Source organism: Tribolium castaneum, chromosome 9 (assembly GCF_031307605.1).
Source record: "Tribolium castaneum strain GA2 chromosome 9, icTriCast1.1, whole genome shotgun sequence".
In the NCBI taxonomy this organism is placed as follows: domain Eukaryota; kingdom Metazoa; phylum Arthropoda; class Insecta; order Coleoptera; family Tenebrionidae; genus Tribolium; species Tribolium castaneum.
In genome coordinates, this window is record NC_087402.1 from 705,231 (window position 1) to 726,469 (window position 21,239).

Genomic DNA, 21,239 nt, shown 5'->3' on the forward strand with positions numbered 1-21,239 from the left:
GCAATTATTTAGCAAAATTTCGTTAAAAATCGACAAATTATGCTAAAATAATAGCCTACTTAGCCTTGCTGATGTAAAAACTAAGTTTTTTTCGGAAAATTTACCCAAAATAGGTTTTTCTCTCGAAAAATTTCCCTTGTTTCGTTCGAATTCGATAGTTTCTGAGCAAAATTTTGTCTAAAACAAGCTAAAAAATGAGAAAATTTGGTGGAAAAAAGTTATTCCTACTTTCTTCAAACCTTTGAGTTTCTTAGCTAAATAACTGAGCAAAAAAATCACCTAATTTGGTCAAATTTCAAAAATAACATTTTCCAAATTGCCGAAGAATTAAAAAAATGAAATAATAGTCCCTGTTTTTTGCGAAAACCTCGCTGTTTGCAATTTGACGTGGCATTCCGTCAGTTTCGCCCAAACGTCAAAAATTCATTGTTTGTCTAATCTCTCTCAAAAACTCCAATGGAAGCAGTTAAAGTTCATTCCACCACCGAATTTCTCTCAAACTCAAACTAAACCAACTTCAAGCATGTCATTTGACCGTGAATGTCCTGAAATGGTTCACGTTGCAGTCAATACGGACCCTCTCCAAATGTTGTTACAAGACGAATTCACAAAAACGGTACCAAAATTGTAAGTTTTCACGTAAAAATTGAACATTATTTAGCAGCACTATGGCCTAAAAGTACGCAATATCCCACACACAAAAATCTCCGAAATGAACGAACTGAAAGTTTGGTACGATTTTGGGGAAAAAATCGGCGAAGGCGGATTTGGCATCGTAATGGCAGTGCGCGAAAAAAGCAACAATAAACAATGGGCGATGAAACTCATCTCCAAATCAACAGTAAGTTATTACAAGCTGTTATCGTTAAGTAATTGTCTTTAAGGCCGGTGATCGGATAAAAATGGTGGAGCAGGAAATACAAATCTTGAAATTAATCCACCACCCTCATATAATCTACCTTGACAAGATTTTCGAATCTCCGAAAAAAATGTACCTGGTGTTTGAGCGTTGTCACGCCGATTTCGCAAAAATCTACAACGAGCGCAAGCCCTTTGCTGAAAAAATCGCCAAGAAGATAATTTCGGAACTGGTCGATGCTGTGGCGTATTTGCACAAATACGGTAACTCGGTAACCCCGCCAATTGTAATCACAATCAAGCGTTATAGAAATCGTTCATAGAGACTTGAAGTTGGAAAATATTCTACTCGGGGAAAACCCGCTCGACCCAACCGACGAATACTACATCAAACTAACCGACTTTGGCTTGAGCAGCATCGTCAAGTCGGGCAAAGGCATCGAAAGCATGTTGCACGAATTTTGCGGAACGATTTATTACATGGGTACTTGAACCCTTGTCTTTTATTTTTGTTCTAACGAATTATTTAAAGCGCCTGAAATGATTACCTTCAGGTCGTACAGTCAAATGTGTGACATGTGGTCAATTGGTGTGATTCTCTACATGCTAGTGATTGGGAAATTTCCATTTTATGGCAAAACCGAAAAAGAAATCCAAGTGAAAATTTGCACACAATCGCCTAAATTTGATGCGAAATTGTCGCAAGAAGTCGAAGATTTGATTTTGTTGTTGTTGGTCAAAGATCCAGTCAAACGCATACGGGCGACGGAGGTTTTGCAACATCCCTGGATTTTGTCCAAGAAAATGTCCAGGACGATGCATTACAATATTATGGATAAGATGAAGGAGTGGAAGTCGGAAATGACGGTAATTTTGATTGATCTATTAAGCGAGTTTAGCGCACGAGGCGGAGCCGAGTGTCGTAATGTTGTAGAATATACAAAAATTTTTTTCTGAATTTTAAGAGGTGTTCATTTGGTCAGCTTTAGGTAAATAAACCCCAAAATCAATCTGAGTAAGTTTATAAATTAAAAAAAAATCGATTGATTTTTATTAGTCAGACATTCTACGGTAATTGTCAACAGTCACATAAATTTTTATCTCATTTTTTTTATGAAAATCTGTTAGTATCGTTCCAAAATATATTTTTTTTTAAAGAAAATCAAATCTTTGCTTTTTTCTGCTCTGAAATAGATATTAATTAACTAAAAAAGAGGAGTGTATTTAGTTCATTTTTAAAATTACGAACTGTAGAACAAAACTGGGGACAGATTTACATAATCTGACGTTAATAAGGATGCCTGTTTTTCATAAAAGTCTAAACTTAGATCATTTTATAAGTGAGAAACATTTTTTTAATTCAAATACTCATATTTGCCGCAAAATAAATTTTCGAGCATTGTAACATAATGTTTTTCGAGGTAGTTTTTCTTTCGATTGTGATAATAACATCAGCGTAATCGGCTTTTGTCTTTTTCTTGTGAATATGATAAAAAAACAAAACAAGGGTAGTAGAAAGGATGAAAAGTTGCGTCCTCTGGTGGTCAATTTGTAAGTCGAAGTGTATTATTTTGTTTAAAATTGAAAAAAAAAATCGTTCACCAGAGGGCACTTGGTTAATAGGGTAAGAAAAGGAAGTCTTACCAGGGGATATTTTGAACAGGTGGAAACAGGTGCGGTGTCTGATTGGGTAATGGCTCCAGACGACGTAATTGAAATCAACCGGTCACAAACAAAGCAAGCGATGAATCTACCAAAAACTAATATTAATTTTGACAGGTTGGTGTCAGTTGGTTGTTTTTCGTAGTTACCTTGATTTTTTCAGGGCTAGTAGGAGGATGAGTAACCCGAAGAAACCTAGTCTAAAGGAACAAGTAACAAGAGCGAAACCGAAAGGACAGTCTGGCAAAAAGCGGGTGAATTAAAATAGCCGCAAAGTAACGACTAGTTATTGTGTAATAATGTTTACTTTACATATTGTGTACCCTATAAAGTTGACATTACAATGAGACTCTGGTTTGATTGGCTTGAATAAAACAAAGTGGTATGAAACAAGTTGTATCCATCGTTTATAGGTCACTCAAAAATCATACAACACTGTTACAAATCAATTTCTACAGATCGTATTTTTATTAGGTAGACAAACATTTCTTTTCTGTAGTAAAAATATAATATGAAGTGAAGTGCGATCACCCGGCTGTCACAAACAAATCGGTTGGAATGAGTTCAGCCAAATAGTTCAGGTTAATCGCTCGGAGAACCCAGCCTTAAGACTTTTGTCACGTTACGACGAAATTTAAAAAAATAGAAAAATGAAAATGCGACGCTAGCGAGAATTGTGACGGATTGGCTTCGTAACTTGACAAAAGTGGCAGAGTTATCCATGCAATTTACAGTGAGAATTTGGCAGTGTACAAGAGGCGACGACTAGCACCGCGTTATTAAAACCGTATTTTTAAATACTCTCATAAAAAAATCATACATGTATAGTCAAACACACGGATCTAAAAACATATTTCGCTAAGTTCTATGTTAGCCTAACACCTTATTGCCCTTCTGCGCTCGACAGACTGGTACAACCATTACACAATAACGGTCGTTCCCAAATAGAAGTACATTTTTTGAAGGCTTTCGCACCGAAAGCCGCGGCGGGTTCAGCGACATCTTCAAAAAACATTTTTTGTACAAGTATTTAATTAATCAATAAAAAAAAGACACTGTATTCAGAGACAAACTTAATCTAAAATTTATACCTATTTTTACATAAATTGGACAATTTTTTTACAAATTGAAGGGATACGTAGTAATAAGTTAGAAGAGTCAGGTACCGCGGATTACACGCAGTTCACACACGGTCACTGAACAGTTCTTGCTCAAGCAAAGGTCGCGAGGTAGCCTGTGGCCGAATGTAGAAGATCCTGCTTCTAGGTGGCGCTACTAACAGTGACATATAACAACGGTTCGAGGTATGGCTAGCATGAAACGCACTTGATTTAAAACTGAATTACTGATTTTTTTTGTAAAACTTAATTAAAAATTAGTTTGGCCACAAAGTAGCTCGAGACTTTGCGCTGAGAAAAAGTCCGTCACATGTTGCACAGTGGTTACGCGACCACCTGCTCCATTATGCGTCGTCTTCCTCTTCGTCTACCCCTTCTTCACCCTCTACATCCTCCTCGTCATCGTCTAAACAAAACACGCATTAACAACTACTATAAAATTTTATCACCGAAAATACCATCGCCTTCCAGCTCCTCGTCGTCGCCTTCAGGGAGCTCTTCTTCATCGTCGTCTTCCTCTCCTTCAACACCCTCCTCCTCCTCTTCATCCAGCTCTTCGCCCTCGGAACCCGCACCGTTCTCCTCTTTTCGCGCCTTTTTTACCTCCTCCGTTTTTTCCTACAATCAAACATTGTCTTACGACACAAGCTTCTGATAACACAGCGAGTGGCGAAATCATTTTTTAGTGGAGTTATCATTTGTTTTCGCCGTAAAAAAATTACTAATATTGTGCCAACGTCTGAATTAAATTAGATATTACATTATGAAACTGAAATTTTCAGTTATCTTGAATCAGATCGTGTTGCGCACAGAATTAACGACCCAATTAAAACTTAATTTACTGTTACTCTAACATATTCGAGCGGTAATGGACAACAATTAAAAATGTAGTTTTATGAATTTTCTGTTCGGTTCTTCAACCTAGCATCACTGTAAACAAGCGCGCTGTCTCAGATAAGGTTAGTTTAGTAAATAAATTATGGTAACAACATTATACTCGTTTCTTTACTTATAAATGTAAGAACACGTATCGTATTTTTTTTTAATTTGACACACTTGCATTTGAAAATGCGAACTAAAGACGAGTTAAAATATGCAACAAGTGCTCGTGTATTGAAAAATAACAATGCTGGGAGGTGCATTTATGACTAAAGTGTGATGTTTTGTATGTAATTTTACTTTAATATTCTTTGTGAAGACTCAGGCTTTATCGCTGTTGTCTCTTAACAGCAAACAAAAAGCAGTCATTAGTTTTTTTCTTTAAGTAATACAGTCGAACTTTGATAAGTCGTTCTTCGATAACTCAAATAACTGACTTCCGTAGTATGAAAGCAACAAAATCCTAATATTTTTTATTTTATAACTCGAACAGACAAACTTTTCCTTAACATTTACTCGTTGTTTGTCTTAAAACGACATAAGAAATAATACATATTTGTATTTATAAATAAAGAAAAAAATATTTTTACTTAAGAATAACACTTACACAAAAATTTTGGACAGTCAACAGAAATAGATTACAACATTGTTAAGAAATCATTGGAGCAACTGTGATAAACAAAAATTCGCATGAAACAGTGTTGTAAAAATAGAACTAAATAAATTATTCTCGAAATCACGAACTAAATAGAAAAAGACCTAAGTAATTATAAAAGAATGTGAGAGATATCTTATAAGGAAGTTATACAATTTTTTCATAAAAAGTTACTTCTCCTCAAATTTTACAGTTGTTTATTTACCGTCAAATTAATTTTTTGTTGAAAAATATACTGCTTATTAAAACTTTTTTTTTCAATTTTCTTGCCGACAGCCGAGTCACTGAAGTTTCACTGTATAATTTTTTTCAAATTGAAATTAGAAAAGTGGTAAACATTAATTTCTAACTCGAAAGTATATTTCTACTGTGGCACAAGGTTAAATATAATAAAGATGACAATTCTTGATAATTATAATAAAATAAAGTTTGCAATTTTTGTAAACAATTTGATGTCGGGTGAATTTTTGCAAAACCGTTCGATAATCTCGTTTGATAAGAAAAACAATTAATAAAGTTTAATACAATACAAAAATAAATTCAAATGCGTCAAGGACAATGGCGGGAAAATTTCTCCGAGAAATAAAATACGTCAGATCAGAAAATCGCCAAGTGGGCCGCGGAAAGCATGGCTACCACGACTTGCTCGAGAAAATGGAAATAAACAAGCAAACTAACTAAAAACGCTCTTTTCATTCACAATTCTGATCCATGATGGATCTTAATCTTTGCCACTCGTTAGCGTAGCATCAAAAATGTCCAACTCTGTTGATTCCAGCGAGCTTTATGAGACGCTTTGCATTGAAAAACCGGACCAAAGTGGTCAATCTCCGGGTTATCGTGAAATTTGCAACGAAATCGTCAACTCGCACGCGGAAATCTTTCTAGAATCCGATGTTATTAAAATATTAGTGTGGCATCTAGCCTCGCACGAGGACGCCTCCAAGTTGCTATTGATTTCGCCATATTGAATCGAGCAAGCGATGCTAGCCTCAACCCGGGGTCCATTGTATATGGCGGGATGCTTTCCAAGCGTGTTTACACCGCATGCCATAATGAAAAACAGTCGAAAACACCATGGCAACAACAAATTTAGCATCGTATTGTCGCAAAGCCGCCTCCGCGCCGGGAAAAAGCCCCGTTCACATGGCAACCATCCCGCGGAAAACGCGTGAAAACGGCGTTTCCGCGCGTTTTCCACGCGAAAATCCCGACCACAACATCCAACGGCCATGTGACCTTATCGCAAAGCAGCGTAAATGCGAAAGAAACAGTCGAACTCACCTCCGCCGCTCGCTTCGTGCCTTTTAACTCGCATTTGGCGTCGGGCGCACTTTTGTCGTTGTCGATTTTTTCGACAGCAACTTCGTTATTTTCTTTCGAACTCATTTTGTTTATATTCCTGTGTGGGTTTCACGCTTTATCGAAAAGTGACGTTCACCAACGTTGAACACTACTGACCGGCTACTCGTTAGCTTTGTTCAAAAATTAAGATGGCGCCGCTCAAACCGATCGGCCCCGGACTTGGACGAGTGACCGGCTTTCGACTCCCTAAACTATTTATTCACACCAACCGCCAAAAACCAAAAGACAACAAATTCCAAGCTTTTTCGGTGTCTCGGACCCAAAAAACGTGCGCCAGATTTTATGAAATTAATTGCAAGGTGTTTGCTCATGAGGGTTCCGAGAGCACGGATTGAGTTTTACGAACCGGACCGAGATTAAAAACGTGGTTTGAGTATGCCACCGCCAGGGGCGCTCTTCAAAAAATTTCCCTCCACAATCACATTCATTTTATTATTATGCAGAAAAACAGCCGATTATTGACTCAATTTAAAAGGGAACTATTCGGCACGACTTGTTACCCACTAATTAAAACGCCTTTCCCTTGTGGCCGCAAAAATGCGTCTTAAAAACTTTTTCTTCTATTTTTCCTTGCGACCACGTGAAACGAATTAAAACTCTATAAACTTATAACGAAACACTTTTCTATCTTTCATCCAATATAGCAATTCAAAATTCGCGCCAATGTAAACGACGCATGCGCATAGTGTGACACGTTGCATCTCTCTCTTTTTTTTGCAATAAAGAAAATCCCAAGATGGTAAGCAGGTTTTCAATCAAATATCTCAAAAAATCGCAATAATCGGCCTTTGAATTACCGAAAATTTAGCGAATTCGTGCATTTGGCGTCCTTGGAAGGGCACATTCCTGTTTATTTTCGCGTTTTGAGGACGTTTGATGAATTGTGGGGTTATGTCATTGTTTTTAGGTTAACGTCCCGAAGCAGAGGCGCACCTTCTGCAAGAAATGCAAGGTGCACAAGTTGCACAAAGTCACCCAATACAAAAAGTCCAAGGAACGTCACGCTTCGCAAGGTAGGAGACGTTACGACAGGAAGCAGCAAGGTTTCGGTGGACAAACCAAGCCCATCTTCAGGAAGAAGGTATTTTTTTACCTACTTTGAGTGTGGGGCTATTGTGTGTTTTTAGGCTAAAACCACCAAGAAAATCGTGCTCAGGATGGAATGCACTGAATGTAAATATAGGAAACAGATTCCCTTGAAACGCTGCAAGCACTTTGAATTGGGTGGCGACAAGAAGCGCAAGGGACAAATGATTCAGTTCTAATTGTTTGACTAAATAAACACATTTTGTAAAAATTCATAACGTGTTTTATTTATACTTTTAACAATGTTTTTTTAACACAATTAATTAACCGAGGAACTGTCTTGCGTATCAGTTGATTTGGAACTAAAAAATAACGGACGTGTTGCTGATTCGCCAGTGATAGTAGTACTTACTCCAATATGCAAGGGTCAAGTCCCTCTGTTTGCATTTTCAGCTTGACAGCAGCTGGGGGAACCCCAAATTGCAACATTTTGAAAAAGCGTTGATATCGCGGGTCTGACGCAACATCAGGCTCTACCTCTACATTTTTTTCAATTTGCGTCTCCTCGTCTTTAACAGGAGGCAGATCTAAATCGTTTTGTTTAGGCGAGTCCTTTGCAGTGTTTTCTTCTAAATGCGCAATTGAACCTAACTAACACAACCGACTCACTTTTGCGCCAAATAATCGGAACTTAAGGCATTCTAGCATTGTTCAATACTTACTTGCGACTCAAGTATAAGTAAAGAAGCCTCAACTTCTTGCAGTTTGTACTCGAATTCCATCAAACGCGATTCACACGACTGTGCAAAATGGTTTAAAAACGACACCGTATTCATTACGAAATGATTGATAAAAGCAATCGTGCGCTTTTGTTGAATGGGTAAAATCTAAGTGGAGAAGTTGGACGTGATTGTTGCTCGAATGGGTCGCTTTTTTCAAAGACTTACCTGCGTGTAATCCACATTTGGATCAATTGAGGAAAGGTCGTTCACTTGCATTATTTACATTATCTGAGTGAAAAACACTCAAAATTAGGGGGAATCAAGGCATCGGCACAAGTTTATTGAATTAATTGGCTCCAAAGGGACACAAAGAACCTGAGTGACAGCTGTCAAAAGTGACGTTTGAGGTTAGATTGTGGCGAAAGGATCGCTTTTTATGCAATTAACAAACGCAAACACGCTCAATAAAACAGATTTATTATGCCAGATTTATAAAATAACATTGCATCTTGTAAAATATAAAAACAATCACAGTATAAATAAACTTGATATAGACTAAACTACAAACCTTAACAATTTTATAAGAAAACTATCATTGAATTTAGGGCGGTACACAGTACTGTTATATTTAATGTCAAATATTGAACTCGCTTTTGCATTACTTAGACTTAAGTAATGGTGGTTTCATGGAGCACCCTTGTACATATCACTAGCTTGGCAAATATTATCTAGCGCGCTATTGGCCAATCGCGTTAAACTATCAGTCATATTCGGCTCCTGGCGCCCCTCACTCTCGTCCATAAGCGATAGATTTTGGGTGAAAGTCTCTGACAAGTTATTTGTCTCAAGCATGCTTAAATCACCCGAGTTTAAGTCAATCGGTTTCAACTCCAATTGTTGATTGTCCAGATTTAATAAACTGCTTATACCACTTGGCGTTTCACTTAAATTAACACCACTGAGATCATTTTGGGCGGAAGGATTCCAATTCATGTTTAACATATCGCCGACTACTGAAGTCGAAGGCATATTCCAGTTCATCATGCCTCCGATTGGCGGAAGCACGTTCTGGAACAGAGGGGCTTCCGGGGGCGTGGGGGCCACGTAATGGGGCGACACGTTCGGGATGGGCGCCTCGAACATCTGCCCGCCGTACGGCGAAGGCGCCTTATCTAGAAAAAAACACTAAAGCGGGGAAAAATATAAAATTAAATTACCTCTGGGCTCGACTTTAATGCCTTCGGATGGAATGTTGAGTAGGAAGGGTTGGTGCGTCCCTAACAAAAAATCATTAATAAATTGGCCAAATCACAAATTAACTTAAAATCACGCAAAACTACTAAACAAACCAATTGTTAGCCAACATAAGCTCAACCAATTAATAAAACAAAACAAGTTATAAGAAAAAATCATGCAAAACATTCATGTACCTTAATTCCGGTGACAGTTGGCTGCAGCTTATGACGCAATGAAAGACTGTTTACTTGTAAAAAACTTTAATACTTCAGCTGATATAAAGATATAAAGCCTTTAGAAAACACTAACAATCTACCTTTAAACTTTCCAAACAATTGAACATCAACACACTTAAAATTGTATAACTTTGTGTAATAATTCCGATCACAGCCCCATTGATGGATGGGGGATTTCGATTTTGGGCGTAATAGGCGACATATCGCGGCTTTTTAATTTAAAAAAAGGTTAAAAAATTCAAATATAAGACATGAGCACTGTCAGTGTCACTTTTAACGAGCTAAAAATATACCTAGAGTAGGCTGTAACGCGAAATTTGACACATCAGTGACAGTTTTAATGTCAGATTATGACATAAAAGCAAGACCGCTCTAGATAAAATAACTTTTTCAAATGATTTTCGAAGAATTAACTTACAAAAAAAGCAAAAAAAAAAACAGAAACATAAATAATAAACATTGTGACATTAGCACGTCAAATTTGAATTGCCAAACTGACGTATAAATAGTTCCCTGTCCATCAGAGAGTTGTGATTGTAATAAACAATAAAATAACAGTGACTAAATAACTATGACTAGTAATAAAACATTTCAATAAACAAGTTTCGTCGTAATAAAGTAAAACAATCTCATTGGCTGAATTCGGCCAATCAGTTTTGAGCAAAATGACCCACCACCAAAAAATGGAAAAAAACTTACTTTGTTTGTCACTTTCCTCAACATGTCTTAACAATTGGCTTGGGTCATGATACTTTTGCCTCTTTCGCTTAAGCATACCCGGCTCTAAAAACACATCAGATAAATAAAAAAACACAAAATAAATCAATCAAACAAAAAAAAAACAAGAAACAAATCACGTTTTTGACGTTAATCGCGCCAACATTTCACTATTCGTTAAAATTTTCCCGCCTTCAACCGGTGCATAATAACAGGACATTTCGTCAAACTCGCTCTGGGTGGCATGTGGGGCCATTGCCGTGTACAGAGCGTAATGTTCGGCCTCTGTCAAGTCTAAATTCAGATTCAAGTCGCTAGTTGGGGGGCTGTCTTTCAGCGGAATTCGCACACTTGTGGCCGAACTCGTGGAGATATTGCCGGCGCTTTGCCCCAACAGCCCCGAGGGACTTAAACTAGTCTCGCGGGAAGTCCCCGGAGTTTTACTCTTCCGGCCGAAGAGTTTCGAAAAAATCCCCTTTTTCTTGGGGTTGGGTAACGTGGAGCTGGGGGTGGGGGGCAGTTTCGCCGGCAGCGCCACCTCTTGTGACTTGGGCCGATTCAAGTTGAACGAATGCGAACGAGTGACTCCGACTGGTTTCGATATTTCGTTAATGCTTTGCATCGAGTTGCCGATGAAAGTTTCGATCTTTTTCGAACGTTTTGGCGGAAGTGGCGGCTTTTCGGCCTCGATTTCGCGCTTGTTGCGCGTTGTTGTGTCAATTATCTCCATTTCTGGTTCGGTTTCGGTGATTTCGACCGGGTTTTTGAACGCTAGTTGCAGACTTGAGTAGGTCTTGCCGTCATCAAAAGACTCATTCTGGGGGAAGTCCTCCAGTTGGGGCTTTTCCACATCGCTTAAAGCGTCGTTTAGGAGCCGAGCTTGTGTTTCGGAATAAATCTCGTCAAGCTCGGCTACTTGATTTATCAACTCATTGAACGATTTTTCTTCCGTACTTTTGGGTTTCTCGATTTTCGAGTAGTCGTTGTTGTTGGTTTCCATCACTTCGTTTTTTTCCTCGTCTATTTTTTTGATAATTTTTTCGGGTTTGGAAACATCGCTTGCAAGAAGCGTACTAAATAGGTTGTAGTTTCCTTTTTTCGCGTAATTTTTCCTAAGTGACCAATACAAAGGCCTACCTGAATCTAAGGGTAATAGTTCAAATGGAAGGGCTTCGCTGGTGGCGCCATCTGATGGTCGTCTCAATTGGATGAAAACTTTGACGGGTTCGGTGATGTCTAGAGTGTGGTAACGTGGGGCTTTGAAACAAATTGCCGTTTGTTTGTGGACTTGTGACGGTTGAAAGTCGCCAAAACCTTCCCAGACCACTTTTCCATTTTTTTCTTCGAAAAAACGGACCTGGATGTCTTCTTTAGCGACCTAAAAGTGAATTAATTTTGGTCACAGTGTGCTGTGACTTCACAAATCTACATAACTATCAACATAGCGAACAAGATTGTTTATTTTGCAAAATTTCGTTACATACAGCTGATAAGATAATTAACGAAATTAAGCAAAAAAAAGTTTAGAAAAAAAAATGTTTGAACGTTTTAATTTTTTTTAGCTAAGAATGCAATAAATTAAAAGAAAAATGGTGTTGAATTTGTTCCTTAAAAATTCGCCAAAAATGAAAATTTGACAAAACTGATGTTATGTTAGCCTATTTTTCTCGGTTTAGTTCGTTTTTGTTAAAAATAAACCAAAAATTCAACAAAAATCAGCGAAAAAAAAAACATAATTTGGTCGAAAATCACTAAATTATTGTATTTTTTCCGCGTTTTGTTGTTAATTATTTTGCAAGTTTTCGTTATAAACAGGTAAAAAGTGACAAAATTTGGAGAAAATAGAGTTGAAATTGTCCTTTTTCGATCATTCCTTTAAAAATTTTGCTATTTGAGTCAAATCAGAAAAGAACAGAAAATTTAGTCGAAAATGACTATAGATTAGCGTAAAATAAATCATTAATGTATTTATATATATTTCTGGTCAAAATTCTTTCGGGAAATTTCGTTTAAAATTTACAAAGTCAGGCAATAAATAATCTCTTGTCGGTCTTTTGTTTTAAAAAATTTGCTAAAACTGTCTCAAAAACCAACAAATTTTATCGAAATTGAAGTTGTTGGTTCGTTTTTGACCAAAATTTCGTAAAAAATAAAAACCCAAAATTTGAGCAAAAATGGTGTTTTTAACTTTTCAAGCCTTTAAACTAGTTTGTAAGTTAAATCTCAGAATTTTTTGCAAGATTTCGTTAAAAACAAACGGAAATCAATAAAATTAGAAAAAAATGGCGTCAAAATGGCTATTATTTCAATCGTTAAATACATTTTCGGGGTAAAAACTGTGATTTTTTCTTCAAAAAAATCGCCAAAACTGTCTGAAAAACCTAAATTATATCGAAATTAATGTTATTTTTGGCCAATTTCACTCGATTTGAACAAAATTTCATCAAAATCAAGCCTAAAATTAACAAAATCGGTGTTTTATTTCGATGGTTCAATACATTTTTGGAGTAAAAACTACGACCTTTTCGTCAAATAATTAGCTAAAACAACAAATGTGGTAGATTTTTGAAGAAAATTTCCTAAAAGTAAGCCAAAAAAACTCAAAATGTGGTCGAAAATATTGATTTTTGAACAAAATTTCCTAAAAGTAAGCCAAAAATACTCAAAATTTGATCGAAAATAGTGTCTTTCTTACTTTTTTCGAGCCTTCAAGTACATTTGTAAGTGAAATTTAAAATTTTTTCGCCAGATTTTGCTAATTCAAGCCGAAAAATCGTTTAATCAAGCCCAAAATCAAGTCAAAAATTTACAAAATTAGTCCAAAGTGAATTGGAATTTAAGTTTTCTTAATGTTACGTATTATAACACATCAAACTACAATATTTTTTTAAGTCTGTGTGACGTTATCTTAGCGTTATTTTGATTTCGTCACAAATTCACAAAATTAAGTCCATAATTACATCATTCTTTCATTTCCCTGATTTGCAACAAACGAAGTTGGCTGCGATCTCCAAACAATTGAATGTTAATTTGGTCAAAAAAACTTGATAAAAATTGTTTTTTTTTTACCTTTTTAAACCCTAAACTAACTGAAATCACAAAATTGGCTGTTTTTTTTTTTGCAACAAGCCAAGTTGGCTGTGATCTCTCGCGCATTCAATGTTGCCAACTGAAATTTGCTGAAAAAGATGTACCTTTTCACACAGTAGAATAATTTCGTTCCTGCCTCCATCCACGTAGCTATTGCAATGCGACAACTTAACAATCATAAGATCAGACATGGCTTTCTTATCATAAATGGGCTCACTAACAACCGGTGTTAGTGGCACTGTGAATTTCCCCCGTCTTTCGCCCTCTAGAAAAACTTGAAAGCAAAGTCTAACCGCATTCAAATCGATCGAAGTCGGTTGATTTCGGTGACTAAAACCCGCTAAAATCACAAAATGAATAATTCACACCTACAATCGCCCTTCTCATTCATTACTCATAAACGGATCGACTTTAATTTCCTCTCTGAGCCTCAACGCACTCTCAATATCCTTCTTTTTCACACACTGTATGCCCAAATTCGAGAAGGTGACACACATGGTGTCCGAATTAATCTCCATGGTACAGACCCCTTTTTTGCACCCTTCACGCCCTACTAGATTGTGGGGATGCGGTCTGAAGGGCTCGTCCTTCGTGACGCACGAAACCACAACCACGGCCCGTCCTTGGTAGCCCATGACTTGAATCGAGGGGAAGGTTTTGTTTTCAGGGGTGCTGGAAGCCCCAGGAATTGAACCAGCCGAACGTCCCTCGCATTCATAGCGAAATCTTAGCGCTTTGGAAGCTGGCTGTTCGATGATTTTGACGAAGGCTCGTCGACGGGCTTGTTGGGGTTGTTGTTGGATTATGTTCTGGGGGATTTCACCGCCGCCGTTAAACATCGTGGACTCGTGAAAGTCCGGGTCCGTTTCGATAACCTCAACTGGGAGAGGGTTAGAAAAAATCGACTGGTTTAAAGGGAGCAGTCATGACTTCCAGTCAAATATTTTGAATTTTTGGAATAAATTAAATTGATTTTATGATTTTATTTTGTTTTTTACTGCATTTTTATTTTATTTTATCGAGTTATTTCAAAGGGATTATCATTTATTTAGCTTTTTTCTAATTTTTAAGTTCTACAAACTTAATCTTAAAAATTTGTTTTTTTTGTAATTTTTTTTAGAAATTTGAAAAAGCAAAGAAAATATCTAAATCTTCAATTTCTGATAAAGCAAAAAATTTCAAAATTTGAAAAACAGCAGAGTTACCGATTTTCATCCAGTCAAATATTTTGAATTTTTGGAATAAATTAAATTGATTTTATGAATTTATTTTGTTTTTTACTGCATTTTTATTTTATTTTATCGAGTTATTTCAAAGGGATTATCATTTATTTAGCTTTTTTCTAATTTTTAAGTTCTACAAACTTAATCTTAAAAATTTGTTTTTTTTGTAATTTTTTTTAGAAATTTGAAAAAGCAAAGAAAATATCTAAATCTTCAATTTCTGATAAAGCAAAAAATTTCAAAATTTGAAAAACAGCAGAGTTACCGATTTTCATCCAGTCAAATATTTTGAATTTTTGGAATAAATTAAATTGATTTTATGAATTTATTTTGTTTTTTACTGCATTTTTATTTTATTTTATCGAGTTATTTCAAAGGGATTATCATTTATTTAGCTTTTTTCTAATTTTTAAGTTCTACAAACTTAATCTTAAAAATTTGTTTATTTTTTTGTAATTTCTTTAGAAATTTGAAAATGCAAAGAAAATATCTAAATCTTCTCTTTCTGATAAAGCAAAAAAATTTCAAAATTTTAAAAACGGCAGAGTTACCGATTTTCATCCAGTCAAATATTTTGAATTTTTGGAATAAATTAAATTGATTTTATGAATTTATTTTGTTTTTTACTGCATTTTTATTTTATTTTATCGAGTTATTTCAAAGGGATTATCATTTATTTAGCTTTTTTCTAATTTTTAAGTTCTACAAACTTAATCTTAAAAATTTGTTTATTTTTTTGTAATTTCTTTAGAAATTTGAAAATGCAAAGAAAATATCTAAATCTTCTCTTTCTGATAAAGCAAAAAAATTTCAAAATTTTAAAAACGGCAGAGTTACCGATTTTCATCCAGTCAAATATTTTGAATTTTTGGAATAAATTAAATTGATTTTATGAATTTATTTTTTTTTTACTGCATTTTTATTTTATTTTATCGAGTTATTTCAAAGGGATTATCATTTATTTAGCTTTTTTCTAATTTTTAAGTTCTACAAACTTAATCTTAAAAATTTGTTTATTTTTTTGTAATTTCTTTAGAAATTTGAAAATGCAAAGAAAATATCTAAATCTTCTCTTTCTGATAAAGCAAAAGAATTTCAAAATTTGAAAAACAGCAGAGTTACCGATTTTTCCGAAGTCAAATATTTTGAATTTTTGGAATAAATTAAATTGATTTTATGATTTTATTTTGTTTTTTACTGCATTTTTATTTTATTTTATCGAGTTATTTCAAAGGGATTATCATTTATTTAGCTTTTTTCTAATTTTTAAGTTCTACAAACTTAATCTTAAAAATTTGTTTATTTTTTTGTAATTTTTTTTAGAAATTTGAAAATGCAAAGAAAATATCTAAATCTTCTCTTTCTGATAAAGCAAAAAAATTTCAAAATTTGAAAAAGGGCAGAGTTACCGATTTTCATCCAGTCAAATATTTTGAATTTTTGGAATAAATTAAATTGATTTTATGATTTTATTTTGTTTTTTACTGCATTTTTTGATAATTCGAGTTATCATCAGCTTAAAACACAATCCTAAATATATTTTTTTTAAAAAATTGAAAATGCAAAAAAAAAATATCTAAACCTTCTCTTTCAGATAAAGCAAAAAATTTCAAAATTTGAAAAACGGCAGAGTTACCGATTTTTCCGAAGTCAAAGATGCAAATCCAAAAATTTTCAAAAAAAAAACTCCAAATTTTTTGAAAATGAGAAATTTAGAGGTAAAGCTGAGAAAACTGCAAAACTGCAGTAAAAACATAGCTCACCGCAAATTATTTTTAAATATACAAGGTGTTTCCAAAACTAGCTACTATCAAAACTTGTTTTCTTAAAAGGAACACTATATTTTTTTGTATTTTTGGATGTAGATAGTCGATCTTGCGTAGCTTTTGGAATAATAATTATTTTTTGACAAAAATATACTTCGAAAAAAATACTCAAAAACTAAAAACACTAGAAAAGTGGAACAAGTCTTGATTGCAGTGAGCTAAAAAAAATTATATTTTATTCCTAAAGTTTGAACTTGAAAGTGGTGAAGTCGTACTTTTCTAGGATTTTTAGTTTTTGTGTAATGAATTTTTAAAAATTGCGTGTTTTCGTCAAAAAAATCAATCTTAAGATAAATATAAGAAAAAAGTAGAACAGTGGTAAAAAAATCTGTGAAAAATGTTTAATGAAGCAAGTTTGAAAATCTGCTGATAAAAGATTTTTTATTTATATTAGAAAATTTTAAAGAAAATTGCAGATTTCAGATCGACAAACGGTTATAGAAAAGAATTAGAGATGAATTTTAAGAAAAAACTAGAAAAAAGTACAAAAAAATAATTTTTTTTAAAAAACGCACAATATACTCTGAAATCAAGAGCATGTTTATTTTATTTACAGTCGATTCACTTTCATAAAAACCAATATGGTGCAAATAGCGTACTCTTGGCATTAACTTTTATATGAGTTGTCATGGTAACAGCTTAGTCATATGCACCACAATTGTTTTTATGAAAGTGAACCAAAAAGTATTTTTTTCCGATTAGTATCGTGCAATATTTAAATAATCAGTAAAAAAAATGTGATTATTTTAAAAATTTTTAATTATTCTTGCCTTTTTCAAACACTTTTAAGTAGAATTTTAACCAAAAAATAGCAATATTTTTTTCGATGAGAGTTATCGTGTTTTTGACAAAAATAACATGAAATTTATTGTCCTTCTGACGACTATTATAAATTGCTTAATGAGCAAAAAACTCTTTCGGCGAAATTTTCCGCAAAAAGTTATAATCTTGCTTAAATGCACCGAAAATCACGTTAGTTTTGCCTTATTTCTTTCCTTTATTGTGTTATTTTTAAACAAAACCACAAAAAAATTAGGAAAATTTCGTCAAAAAATGACCGAATTCAATAAAAAATTTACGCATTTTGAGCTGTTTAGCTCATTTTTTTCCAAACTTGTGAGGTAAAATAACAAATGACTGCCGTCATGACCACCCCTTTGAAAAGTGTTACTTACTGACATCACTTATGTTGATGCTCTCATCGGGCATCCCGGCATTTTCGAGGGTTTGCTCTAAAGACAACAAATCAATTAAAAAATACCGAAACATTTCGAATGATTCGGATTGTAATGTTTTATCTTATGATGGAGAGAACAAATACACCAACTACAACTACGGGTGCAAGCGAATGTTATTGGCAAAGTGTCCAATTAATTAGTAGGAACACCAACCGATTAAATCATGCGAAAACTCCTTTGAGAAAAGTTTGGGAAAGGAAGAGTAATTTATTTGTTGCTTGTTTTTCTAATTACAGGATAGGAAAAAAATATTGATGTCCAACAAACGAGTTTATTATTAAATTTGATTACAGGTAAGTATGTTGCAGAAGTTTGTTTAATTGGTTTCCGTGCACAAATAAACATTGTTTTTCTGTTTTGAATCGAAAATTTGTGAACGCAACACCTTCTCAGTGACTGACTGTATTACGAATTTGACAGAAATAAAGCTGAGCTTGTTTTGGTTTGATTTTGTGACAGATAAAGGCTGCAGGAGCATTTAAAATTAAACTTAAACGCAGATGTGAGGTAGAACTACCTCGAATATAAGGAAGATGGGTTAATCCAATAACAGATCCAGTTCAGTTTTTCCCTAAACAAAATTTGAGTGCTGATAACGTATTTAAAAACAAACTTAAAAATGTGTGCCATTTCCTAAATCTTCCGATCGAAAAAACGTGAACTTTGTCACAGTTAGTTTTAAGATAAGTTGCGTAACAAAACAACATTATATTAATTTTTGTGACACATTTTCTCAAAATGCGTCAGTCATTACATTACAAATGCAAGCTTTCTAAAGCGAATTGCCCAAATTCTCGTAATTGCTATTGACGTCACAAATACTTTTTTCTACATTTCCAGTTGAATCGAACACGTTGTGAATGAAAAATCAACTTTGCTCATGAGCCAGTCAAAACAACGCAACTAAATTTAATCTTTAACAAACTGCTTCCTGTACACAATTATTGCGATTTTTACTATAATTCGGCGCCCAAATATTTTTGCCAACTTTTTCCCTCCTACGTGCTAAGGAATTCACTTATTAACGACAAATGACACACAACATTGGACCGCGATTTGGAAAAATGTAACACAACACGGAGTGAGTCTCCTAAAAGTATTTCTCACTGTACCCCAAAAACTAATCACACAGTGCAATTTTTTTTTTCATTATTTTAAAACAAATCTTGTGTAAAATTTTTTTGATTAATTCGTTTTAATTATAAAGAAATTCTGCCATGGTAAAAATACTTTTAGCAGACTAACCCAGTATAAAATTTCCCAAAAATTTAATTAAAAATTATTGGGTTGAAAGTTTTTGCAATAATGGCCCGGAGAATCAAAGAAAACTACATAAAAAATGAATCGACGACCAGAATTTTGTAATGAAAATAAACATAAAAAGTTGATATCACACAATTTGCAAGATAAGCTAGCTTACCCGGAAATCCGTAATCTTGACTCCTATTTCACTTGTTGGCAATACTGATATTATTGTCGTGACAGGAGCCATTTAAATACCAAGAGACCCAAAAAAGTTGATTTTACCCAAAAATTTCTTTTAAATTACTTTATATTTAAATAGTTGACTAATCTTTATCTATTATCTTAGATAACTATTAAATTGACAAAATTTGAACCTTAAAATTGGATGAGGTTAATCTCGAATTAAATTTTAATTGTGATTAAAATGTTCTGTAAACCGGCCCCAAAGTATCTCATTTTTCGAGAAATAATTACACTGTTAAATGAATAACCCTGTATAAAAAATTCAAAAAAATCAAGTCAGCCTTGTACCCTAAGAATAAATGAAGATAGAAATTTGATAAACATCTGAAGCTATAGAATTTATTTATATTTCCTTAAGCATATATCAAATTTCAACAAGTTTTGATGAATAGTTTTTATAATATTTAACTGTACACAGACTGTTTTGTTTATTGATTACTTGATGAACTTTTGTCTGTTATGTTTTTCCTTAAATTAGTCTTATTTATGATCAAGCAACTCACCTTTTCTAGTAGTTGGCAATAATGTTATTTTGAGTATGAAACATATTTTGTAAATGGCATTAGTACCACATTGTACCTGCTTGTGATTCACGACGTGTTTCAGTACTTGGCTAATTAAATTTTTATTTGTTTATTTCAATAATATGAGAAAAATTCTAATTATGAAACTAACGGTCGCGTCCAAATCGCGTTAGCTGTGTAACCTTCCTGTCAAGAAGTATTTTCCAAAGCCGTCTCAATCGTGCGATTCCAAATGACAATAATTTGGTAAATTAAGTTAATAATTGTGTGTTTATGACAAAGATTGATAGAGACCAAGTCGTTAGAGCATAAATCTGGACTTTCTCTCACCGTGTGTCGACAAGACAGATAGCATTGAAGCGCTTTTAGCAACAAGTCTAGCATGCGTCGCAAACAATAATACCAACAAAACAAATTCGAAAAAATTCAATTACACACCTAAATGGTTCTCGTCCATCACGACAAATTTATATTTGTAACACACACGCTGACGGTTCTCTCGTTACAGATCCTTGACAAAAAAAGATTCGATCATTTTATTCGACATAATGAGGCGAATGATCAACTGAACCACAAAACACCAACAAACTCACCTCACGCATAATCGCTCGCTCACAGAAAATGATTGTTGAAAACTTTCAAGGTCATCACTATAAACACCACTACATGTGCGTTTTTTACACAGACGATGTAACGATTTGTGGCGAAAAGGGGGCGCAAACACACCTCGCAACTATTGAGATCAAAATGAAGTCCGAAAGGACTTATTTTAAGAAGCGATGAACACACAGCCAATTCGCAGAACAGACACTGGTGCTGATTGGTCGTTCACACACACGTGACCGTGAACTAGACGTCACACAGCGCGCAACTTCAAATTAATAGCATCGCAGGCAGCGTTGCCGCAAGTGCTGATTTCTCACCAGATCTGGGGATTTTGCTAATTTAATTATCCAGTAACTAATTTTATTAAAAGTCTGTGGCGATTTTTTCATTTACCTGTCACCATGACAACTCGTGCAAGGGCACCACGATGGTTTTTTAAATAAAAAAAAGAGAATATTTTCTGGTGATCTTTCCAGATGAGTGGAAAAAAATATTTGAAGTAACTTGACAGAGTTAGTGTTTTTTTTTGCTTTTTTCCTTACCTTGTGTAACTGTTGGTGATTTTCATTTTTTTCGGCTTTTGGCAATACTGATCACAGGGAACATACCGTCACTCAGAAGAAGAAACTTTCTTTGAGTCGCGCAATCACGGGGTTTTACCAGGCCGACTGACGTCATTCAGACAAGCCTACTGTGATGACGTCGATAGTTTTAATATTTTATTCATTAATTTGACGCGAGTAGAGAAACTATCCAATCGCTGATATAAT

General features: G+C 34.4%; 5 protein-coding genes across 7 annotated transcripts; 2 read left to right on the forward strand and 3 right to left on the reverse strand.

The window, feature by feature from the left end:
- The first annotated feature begins 366 nt into the window (after window positions 1–366).
- On the forward strand, window positions 367–2,867 carry LOC662367 (serine/threonine-protein kinase 33). Of its 3 annotated transcripts, none has more exons than XM_008193422.3 (7): window positions 370–616; window positions 662–841; window positions 885–1,122; window positions 1,169–1,342; window positions 1,391–1,725; window positions 2,522–2,637; window positions 2,684–2,867. In XM_008193422.3, exons 1-7 carry the CDS (start codon window positions 524–526, stop codon window positions 2,781–2,783), a joined length of 1,236 nt encoding a protein of 411 aa, XP_008191644.2. In that variant the 5' UTR covers window positions 370–523; the 3' UTR covers window positions 2,784–2,867. The 3 variants fall into 3 exon arrangements, with proteins under 3 accessions (XP_064215004.1, XP_008191644.2, XP_008191646.2); XM_008193424.3 differs by having other exon boundaries at window positions 665–841; XM_064358934.1 differs by lacking the exon at window positions 2,684–2,867 and having other exon boundaries at window positions 367–616; window positions 2,482–2,607.
- Window positions 2,868–2,903: 36 nt separating this feature from the next.
- Window positions 2,904–6,664, reverse strand: LOC107397762 (acidic leucine-rich nuclear phosphoprotein 32 family member B). Its single transcript, XM_015979114.2, has 3 exons — window positions 6,457–6,664; window positions 4,097–4,256; window positions 2,904–4,044 (listed from the first exon to the last, which is right to left on the reverse strand). Exons 1-3 carry the CDS (start codon window positions 6,559–6,561, stop codon window positions 3,983–3,985), a joined length of 327 nt encoding a protein of 108 aa, XP_015834600.1. The 5' UTR covers window positions 6,562–6,664; the 3' UTR covers window positions 2,904–3,982.
- Window positions 6,456–8,692, reverse strand: CCDC53 (Coiled-coil domain containing 53). The gene is made up of 4 exons (XM_968561.5): window positions 8,511–8,692; window positions 8,286–8,450; window positions 7,976–8,214; window positions 6,456–7,925 (listed from the first exon to the last, which is right to left on the reverse strand). The coding sequence occupies exons 1-4, from the start codon at window positions 8,559–8,561 to the stop codon at window positions 7,883–7,885; spliced, it is 498 nt and encodes a 165-aa protein (XP_973654.2). The 5' UTR covers window positions 8,562–8,692; the 3' UTR covers window positions 6,456–7,882.
- Window positions 7,137–7,841, forward strand: RpL36A (Ribosomal protein L36A). Its single transcript, XM_968530.4, has 3 exons — window positions 7,137–7,276; window positions 7,445–7,618; window positions 7,665–7,841. The coding sequence occupies exons 1-3, from the start codon at window positions 7,274–7,276 to the stop codon at window positions 7,800–7,802; spliced, it is 315 nt and encodes a 104-aa protein (XP_973623.1). The 5' UTR covers window positions 7,137–7,273; the 3' UTR covers window positions 7,803–7,841.
- Window positions 8,693–8,745: 53 nt separating the features above from the next.
- On the reverse strand, window positions 8,746–20,611 carry Dl (dorsal; the record flags this gene model as incomplete). Its single annotated transcript, NM_001039418.1, is given in 9 exon segments — window positions 8,746–9,457; window positions 9,503–9,562; window positions 10,457–10,540; window positions 11,612–11,852; window positions 13,669–13,904; window positions 13,959–14,444; window positions 17,789–17,845; window positions 20,302–20,374; window positions 20,457–20,611. Coding segments are annotated over 8 exon segments (1,671 nt in total). The 3' UTR covers window positions 8,746–8,969.
- Window positions 20,612–21,239: the final 628 nt, after the last annotated feature.

Excerpts from the sequence above, each read along its gene's own strand:
- LOC662367 (XM_008193422.3), top strand. The coding sequence starts at position 524 with ATGTCATTTGACCGTGAATGTCCTGAAATGGTTCACGTTGCAGTCAAT. Across the intron at positions 617-661 it reads AAGACGAATTCACAAAAACG|CAGCACTATGGCCTAAAAGT; the intron begins GTACCAAAATTG and ends AACATTATTTAG. Across the intron at positions 1,726-2,521 it reads AGTGGAAGTCGGAAATGACG|GTGGAAACAGGTGCGGTGTC; the intron begins GTAATTTTGATT and ends TATTTTGAACAG.
- RpL36A (XM_968530.4), top strand. Across the intron at positions 7,619-7,664 it reads AGCCCATCTTCAGGAAGAAG|GCTAAAACCACCAAGAAAAT; the intron begins GTATTTTTTTAC and ends GTGTGTTTTTAG.
- CCDC53 (XM_968561.5), bottom strand. The coding sequence starts at position 8,561 with ATGCAAGTGAACGACCTTTCCTCAATTGATCCAAATGTGGATTACACG. Across the intron at positions 8,451-8,510 it reads CAAATGTGGATTACACGCAG|ATTTTACCCATTCAACAAAA; the intron begins GTAAGTCTTTGA and ends TTCTCCACTTAG. Across the intron at positions 8,215-8,285 it reads TACTTATACTTGAGTCGCAA|TTAGGTTCAATTGCGCATTT; the intron begins GTAAGTATTGAA and ends CGGTTGTGTTAG.
- LOC107397762 (XM_015979114.2), bottom strand. The coding sequence starts at position 6,561 with ATGAGTTCGAAAGAAAATAACGAAGTTGCTGTCGAAAAAATCGACAAC. Across the intron at positions 4,257-6,456 it reads GCACGAAGCGAGCGGCGGAG|GAAAAAACGGAGGAGGTAAA; the intron begins GTGAGTTCGACT and ends GTTTGATTGTAG. Across the intron at positions 4,045-4,096 it reads CGAGGAGCTGGAAGGCGATG|ACGATGACGAGGAGGATGTA; the intron begins GTATTTTCGGTG and ends TGTTTTGTTTAG.